Here is a 9,117-nt window from a genome sequence, read left to right on the forward strand (position 1 = left end):
ACATCACTGTTAAGTAGCGCGAACACACAAACAGGAAAAGTTAATGTTGTTGTTGTTGTTTTTGGGGAAGGAGACCAGACAGCGAAGTCATCGGTCTCATCGAATTAGGGAAGGAAGTCGACCGTGCCCTTTCAGAGGAACCATCCCAGCATTTGCCTGGAGTGATTTAAGGAAATCACGGAAAACCTAAATCAGCATGGTCGGACGCGGGATTGAAACGTCGTCCTCCCGAATGAGAGTCCAGTGTCTAACCACTGCGCCACCTCACTTGGTGGAAAAGTTAATGGTTTAAATTAATATACACAGAGCTGCTACAAAAAAAAAAGCAAAGCTTTCACATATAATATTGGTCTTTAAGGTTAATACGTTGCAAGGGAACCTAAGCTTTCACATATAATGTTGGTCTTTTATGCACATATTACACTTTAAGATATATCACACAAATGTACCAGTAAAATTTCAGTAACGACATAAATGTCCAATCTTCTGCGCTCTAAATTCATCTAAAAGGCTAGTCATCAACGAGTTGATTTTTAAATGAGGGTCAAACACTCCAATTTAAGAAATTCATTGTACATTCTCACACACAGTTCAACTTGCATAGAAGGAAATTTACTTTGAAAGTGACACTTTTTAAACCATTATTCGCAATATTTTCCCACATCCTGTTAGAAATAGTTTCATTTCAGCAGTTGCCAGAGAGCGCCAGACAACAGGCGCCACTGTGCTTGTGCAGCGACGATGACGTAGGAGGCCCATATGCTCATATGTGTAAAACATTAAAAGATCTTACATTATGTCATGAAAGGAAGAAGACATCAGAGGATCTCTAAGAGCATCTGAATTTCATGACCCATACTAAAACATGCACATTCGCATGTGCAGATTCCCAGTGAATTAGGTCTCCACCAGATATTAAGCTTTTCAATGTGGTTTTCAGGATGTAAATTTTCTTGGAGTAACAGTACTGTGTGATATGTTTGGTTCTGTATTATGGCATAATGCCATACATGCTAGATGATGAAAATGTGCGGTTGAAATGCAGTGAACAATTTAAACCAGCCAATAGTGTGGAATCAAACTTCATTTCAAATATATTGACTGCCTCAGCAGGAAAGATTAATAAAAGAAAATTTCTTTAGCAAACCGACAAACATAACTTCATTGTTCTGCAAGGCAATTAATGCTTGACTGTCAGAAAGATGGAAATAAAATAAAATCTGAAGCTAATAACGTATCTTGGCCTTCCATAATTATGTGAATGTATTTTAATTCACTTGATAGCTCCCAGCCACAGAAATCTGTTTTGTTTTCATTTGACGCGAGAGCAGTAAACGAAGAGGAAACAGCAAAATCACTAAATGTAAACACGGGTCACGCGGAGACTACCCACTTCCCCACTATAACTCAGATTGCTCTGCACATCAGCCCTGGATCTACAGTATTTCCGAACTGGGGCAATAACCCACCACTCCGAGCGTTTGAGAGAAGATGTCAAAATTTTTTAAAAAATCGAATTTTGAAAAATATGTTCATTTTGTAGCACACACATTTCTGAAGAGTGATGCATGAAACATATGTATTCAAGGAAATGTAAGACATGTTATTTGGTCTTAAGTGTGCCAAAGTGCAGTACCACACCTCTTCACACAGCATTCTATCACCTGTCATCGTATTTTGCTCTGTGGAATTGAAACGTGTATATCTTGTAATGGATGCCATCAAACTATATAGAGGGCAGTAGAAATTGAAGTGTCCTGCAGCACCTCTCCTGCTTCCAGTTAGCCAGTTTGGCATCCTGGCCCTCTTTTTTAAAAAATAACTCTTTAGAAAATTTGCACTTGGTGCTTTGTGTGACAAAATTAAATATAGGATACATAAAATCAGTAAAGACAAGAAAGACAGTACACATTTCTTCAATCCTTAGTTCCTAGAATTTTCTTCTGTAACCTTACTACAGCTTTACATAGCATGCTTTTCTTTCTGCGAAAGAATCTATTACTTCAAAGTTCGTTCAAACAGTTTGCTCCACGAAAAATCGAAATGTCATTTATTTCTGAGAAGTTGTTAATACAAAGAGGACCCAAGACTGGTGTGGTTTCTTCATCTGATTATGTCCATTTTGTCACTGTCTGCTAGATAAGACTAAATTGGCCTTTCTAATACTGCAGCAACTGTAAAACACACCAAATAAACAAGACTGTTTTGGTACAAATGGTCATTTTTAAAACACGACAGAATATAATTCAAGAAGTACCAATATCAAATGCCTATTAGGCCTACTAAAAGCAAAAAGCTTTACATTAGGAAATAGTTTCACACTTCATTCATACGCTCCAGTTTTTCAAGCAAGAGATTGAAAAGTAATAGTACAAAATTTTTATACAAATTTGGAATCGTCATATTCTTCCGTAATTTGTACGAGATCCGCGTTTCTTCTCCTTCATCGTTCTAACAGTCTTATCACTAATTCTGTAACTATTCCTGCCAAAGTCAAAACTTATTTGCCAGTTAACTTCACTAACTCTGCCAGAATCACCAGTTTAGTTATCCTGCGATTATTCTCCGCCTAGGGATTGTTATATGTTCGTACAACTTGTTTTCCGCACTACTTCCAGAATAGAACTTAAAGCGGCTGCTAGCCATGGACCGTACAACTGGCCCTTACTAGTATAGCGATTTGGCCAAAAAGTTTGTCAAAATTTCATTTTCTTGGATACACCGAGAAGATAATACGTAATCGTTCTTACATGTTATTCCTGTTAGTCATTTACTTCCACTCTGGTAGTCTGAATCTATGGATTTCGCTAGTAAGTATAACAACACTCCTCATTCGCAAAACCCAATCAACCACATAACGAGACAGCAGTTGGCATTCACCCGCTCAGCTTTACTCTGCTCAGCTCTTATAGCCCCTTTTGTCTGCAGGGAAGTGTGTTTCTAGATGCGACAAGGAGTCCCTTAACAGGGACATCACGTACACTATGCACGCGTTCACAAATCAACTTCTGATTCATTCAGAAATTGACTTAGAATGTGTTCAAAAATCGACAGGGATGCGTTTCAAAGTCATATGAATAATCGATAGACCAACGTGCGCTAGATGCTAGGCGCTTTGAGAAACAAGGTTTTTTCCTCAAGAAAATGAATTTGCCCCCTCTTAGATCTGGGTCTGCTGTGCATGCATGAATCTGGCAGCTCAGGCGCACTGGCAAATTTTTTCCCAGTAGCATCTAGCTGCGACTGCCTGCACAGCCAACAGCCACATCTCTGTAGCCAGAAGTGGGAGAAGGTACTACCCAACTGCACATGCACATAATCCCTCTTAACTGCTAAAACTGGTTTACATGTACATAAAAATCTAGCTGTTTCCATCCTAACAGTAATCTTTTTTTTGGCTCCAAGGAAGGCACTGAGGGACAAATGCAGATAAAAACATTGTTCTTACCGCTGACAAGGGTAACGCCACAGTGAGGATTATCATGAAAAGATCAATAATATTCTGGATCCTTCAGAAGGATTTGACTACAAAGATTTTGAAAATCACTAATTGACTGGTGAAATCATCTTCACTTTCCTCTGATAAGAAGCTCCTCTGCAAATCAGTAACGTACCCACCTAGGCTCTACAGATTACCAAAGGTGAACAAATCACAGATTCCTCTGACGCCTATTGTTATTTCTACTGGGTCCCCCACTCACGAATTAGCTAGACACCTTGACTCATTGCTGCAACCTCATGCTGATGGAACTGACAGTCATTAAAAATTCGTATCATTTTCACGGACAAAAATGCATGTGGGCCAAGACGATATCCTTGTTAGTTTTGATGTTGTAAAATTTTTTACCACGATTCCAGTGAATGAAGGCATCTTGCATATAGCTGCTACCTTTTGAACAGATATGGTGGAATTATTCAGACATTGCCTCACCATGACCTATTTTCAGTACAATAATGATTTTTGCAAACCGACTGACAGGGTGGCTACGGACAGTCCTCTTAGTCCAGCTGTACCCAATGTGTTTATGGAGAACTTTGCAAAACAGGCATTGCAGACTGCCAGAAAAAGACCACTATGTCGATGATATTTTCATAGTATGGACAGGTGCAGAGGAATTTGAGCCTTCCTGGCACATCTCAACAGCATCAACCTGAAAATACAATTTACTATGGAGATGGAGAATAACAGGCAGCTGAATTTCTTTGAAGTCTCGTATCAAGCTAGGGGACAGGACATTGGGCCACAGAGCACATACAAAAGCCACGCATACTGACCGTTACCTGTATACTGATTCTAACCACCAAGCAACACAAAAAAAGGGTGATTATAACCTTGGTAGATAGGGCACAAAATCTTACTTAAAAGACGAGCTTCAACATCTATGGTCGATATTCAAGAAGAAGAATTATTCTAACAAGGAGATAGATCACTTTACCATTGGGAGAGAAACAGGACTGATGAGGAATGATGGCCGCCCAGAGGGAAAGTTTTCCTTTGGTTCACATTGGGAAGTATCGAGCAACTGCGATGTGGAAACTGCCTTCAGACCCACCAGGAAGGTAAAAGAATGTTTAAAATTAGCAAAAGATATACGACATTCTATGGCTACACCGGGTGTGTATGAAATTCCTTGTAGTTGTGGACTGGTTTATATCGGTACCACAAAAAAATTGTTAACACCCATCATGTTGAATAAAAGAGGGACTGACACCTAGGACATACGATAAATCGGCCATAGCAGAATATCTTTACCAAAAAAGGGTGATCATGAAATCAAATTCAGTGAGACGAGTGCCGTATCGAAAACCTCGCATTATCATGTATAGAGGCTATTGGGATTTTTAAACACTATAATAATTTTAACATAAGAGGAAGGTGTTTTATTAGATAAAATTTGAATGTCAACATTGCAACATAAGATTGACGATATATTACTTTCAATCGAGAATGTTGGCGGTATGAGTTATAATCTCATAGCCAATGTCATGTGACACTGGTGCCCTCTACACTGCCTATATATTTAGCACTCCATCTAGTTCTGGCTGCAATTCACCATTTCACCTCTGAAGACGTCTCCCGCTGTCAGAAACAAAACATTAAAAGAGTTTTATACATCAACCACGGCCTAAGAGCCCAGAAGTTTTAAATTATGTAAAAATGTTCATTTATCATATTTTAGAAAGTAAAAGATATTAAATCTTTTCTCTTTACATGTATAAATGAAGTACCCTGCTCTATTCTTTTTGTAAATCTGGACTACTCACACAAACTGTTTTAGAGTGTTTTACATGGTTTTCTTAATAGTAGGCTGATTTAAGCGGAAACTGTATATAATATATAAATATTTTGAGTTAAAGTGGCTGAACTAAGAAGATTTAGTTCCAACCCAAACTAGTCTGAATAGAAACTTGAAATTTACAGAGGGTGTTGATCTACTGAGGCATCATTCAGTAAGGGATTTTTTTGAAAGTCACCAAAGGATGTGAAACAGGGGATGTAAGGGCTTTTGAAAATATGTCACCATTAAGGCAGTTCTGAAGTAAACCTATGAGAACTGGTATTTTGTTTCTTGGTCAGAAGTAATGAAATAAGTGTTTTACTATTTTGGAAATATAACCGCTATGGGAGTGAAACAGTAAGTGAAAATTGGTTTTCAAAATAAATTATTAAAGAATTACTGAAGTATTTTTAAAGCTACAGCTCTGTAAATTGATATTTCGATTCTCGGTTACAAATAAAAATTTGTGTTTCAGTGTTTTTGAAAATTCAACCTCTAAAGGGGTGAAATAAGGGACGCAATGTATTATGTAAAAAAATTCATTATGAAAGCATTTTTTAAAGCTAAACCTATTAACATTTGAATTTAGCTTCTCAGAAATAAAATGTTTCGCCATTTTTGTATTTTCAAGTCCGACCGCAGGTGAAATAGGGGAAAAATGTAAGACAATAGTACATTTTATTTAAAGCTAAATCTATGAAAATTGACATTTCACATCTGAATTAGACGTGAAGAAAAATACCACCACCAAAACACAAAAGGCATGACTAACAAAAACTTTTGACTCCAGCTACCTGAATCACTTTTTAGCACGACACACAGTCAGTAAATACCATTCTTCTATGGCCTTAATTTGTGTGAAAAGTTGAGGTGTTGCAATTTAGAACACAAAAAATTCTATTTAAGAAAAAATCTGTGCAGGCCATACGCAAGGGAAGCTGAGGACACTAAGCTAGTAATCACCAAATGTAACTGAAATGAGAGAAAAGTGCATTAATAATGCCAGTGGCTGAGGGAGGGAGAGGATGACTTCTTATCCCTTTTCACCCCAAAATGTCTTAGTTTTCTCCTATCGGACTTCAGCCAAATATTAACAGTACAATAAGATTTCCAGTGTGTTTACAATTTTCTTCCCTGGCCTGACTATTACAAAAAATCGCAATTTGTATCAGACACGTGCACTGAGGTGGTTTGTTAGTAAACTTATCCATCTGAAGAGCATAGAAAGGGATAAATCCTACTGTCATCCCTCTGTTGTATAAACAATATTCCACTGTTTAACACTACTGACAAATGTTTCATTCAAAAGTTCATTAAGGAACAGCAATTCCACAACTAATCTGAATCACTTTTGTTGCTACAGTTTAAAAATCTGTTATGCTATATTAAGTTCTAAGCAACAGTGGACTTTCAGCGGCCAGGTTTGTGAGCCTTATTTCACGGTGATGTCCTAACATACAGCTACAGACATCCACAACATGTTAGAAAATATTAAAACATGTCTGGGCTGCAACAGCCTTCATTTCATGTTCATCGCCCCAAGAAACTGGGATGCTTTGCAAGTTAAATACTGACTTCATTCCCTGCCCCCTCCCCCCCCCCCTCTTAGTTAGAGATGGACTTCTGAAACATCTCTACAAACTTTTAAAAAAAAATCAAGTTATCCTGCTGAGTGAAGCTACAATAGCTACAGGTGTAAACAGCCTTTCTTATTTCTGTTACCAGTGCAAGGAACCGAGTACAATGAAACTCCACATCAGAATGTTTCTGAAAACTCGGGACAAGTTGTACTGACAGTATTTCTAAATGAAACAAAAGTGAGCAGCGTTGGGAAATCTGTGATTGCTGCCTGTTAGCACCTCTCTAATTTTAACACTGAGTAGAATGTTTAGTATCTGAATGATATTTTCATTATCACTACTGAGAAATAGCAGTGACCACTTCTGGTCTTTTAAGCAATGGCAATCGCTACAGAAATGAGATCTACTTAGAACATTTGAGAAAGACAAACATTTCAGCTTGTTTATCACCTTCAACACAAAGTACTTCCTAAATTTAACATGTATAAGTAAAATGCATGAACACTGAGGGGAAAAATGAGTTGTGGAAGCACAACGGGAATTGTGTAATCCATTTGCATCATACCTCTACTACTGTTGAAAACATCTTTCCGGATATAACACCTGAGTCACATAATAATGTTTATTGATTTCTGCCCTTTTATTAGATTAAAAAATTGTTTTCAAAATATAAACATTAAATCATCAAATTTACTTCCTTGTGAAATGGTACCATTATGTATATTCCTCACTACTGTCCAATATACAACATTACAATGTTTTCATTCCAAGTTTAAAATTTTTATGTCACTGCAATCATCGTGGGACTCTGCTGTGCTCTTCAGTCATTGTAAAACTCTTAGCCAAATGTTTGAAAACAATTCATCCTCACTGACATCTGACATTGGCTGCAAAATACACTTATAAACTAATAATCAACCAATTAAGCAAATATGTCAACTACTGAAGACAGAAATGTTATGTACCACTGTTTCATTACGTACAGCACCTGAGGACTAGAATGAAAAGGGTATCTATTTATTGTATTTTCTTGACAAGCTTAGTAGCATGCAAGACCTCTGAACTATTGCACCATCAATAGTGGCTTGACATTTTGAAATATTCAGGGAGACAATCTTGTGAACTAATACATTACTTTCAATTAGTAAAAAATATCCACTCAGGCTTCTTTAAAACTTCACAAAAGCCGCACCTTTGGTGTAAATCTTTCCAAGTCATTATGCAAGACCACCTACAGCTGCTACAATTAAGTATATGTGCAACTGAGACAGAAAACAAATCACAGGCGATATAATTATATTCGAAAATGGCAGGCCATGTAGTTCAATTTATTTTGTTGCGAAACTAAACGTCTCGTATGCGAACAAACTGGACTGCCACGTGAATTGTAACTACACGTACTCGAATATAATCTCGTAACATCTTTAAGCCTCTCATAAAACCCGTGGCCGGAAAAAAAATTAAGCAATGCCGGAGCATGAAAATTTGTTACGCGTACAATGACGAAATTGTGCAATTACAATACCTTACATACTGCTACGTCCGACTCACTGCTGTTACAATACAAGGTAGTTATCAACAGATTGGAGAAGTACATTCCTTTATAAAGTCCCAGTCTCCCCACCACCCGTTATTGCGCAACTACGTGCGTAGAGATTAGTCAGATGACAGCCACCAACATTTTCCACCCTTTCCCCACACCTTCCTCGTACTCGATTGACGGCACTGCAGTTTTCCTCGAATCCAGAGATTAAAGCTAAGAACTACACCACAGATATATTTATAGTTTTGGGAGGAGTATACACTGCGAACATTGTTTCTTCTGTTCAATTTTAACCATTACGACTTTGAGAAATGTCGATCGTCAAACGGGATTGGAAATACTGAAGCCAATTGAAACTGTGGCCTCCGGTATCCTTTCCCAGAGGACAAATTTAGGTACATTCGTAAACATTTCATCAAATAGCTTAAGTATGTTAACACTCAAAATTTTGAGAAATGAGCATTCTCATACATTTTGTCATGTATATGACACTTTAAATGATCTCCGAAAACTTGCTGCAGTGTGTGTATAATTAATGAATCACATTTGGTCTGATACATATTTTGAAAGTTCCCTTGAATTTAAGGAATTTGCAGAAAATCTAAACCAGGGTAGCCAGATACGGATTTGGAGACTCCTCCTCCCGAATGGAAATCGAGCCCCTTAAACAGTACATCTCGTCACTGAGCTTTATTTTCTTAGACTTATCGAGAAC

General features: G+C 37.6%; 1 protein-coding gene across 1 annotated transcript in view; it reads right to left on the reverse strand.

Moving 5' to 3' along the window:
• LOC124552543 (F-box/LRR-repeat protein 7-like) overlaps positions 1-8,568 on the reverse strand; it is a 41,928-nt gene extending 33,360 nt beyond the window's left edge. Inside the window, exon 1 of the mRNA XM_047126860.1 lies at positions 8,385-8,568. Coding sequence (XP_046982816.1) covers positions 8,385-8,456 — 72 coding nt within the window. The 5' untranslated portion in view covers positions 8,457-8,568. The remainder of the gene's footprint in view (positions 1-8,384) is intronic.
• Between the last annotated feature and the right edge of the window lie 549 nt (positions 8,569-9,117).

Source organism: Schistocerca americana, chromosome 10, assembly GCF_021461395.2.
Source record: "Schistocerca americana isolate TAMUIC-IGC-003095 chromosome 10, iqSchAmer2.1, whole genome shotgun sequence".
NCBI lineage: Eukaryota > Metazoa > Arthropoda > Insecta > Orthoptera > Acrididae > Schistocerca > Schistocerca americana.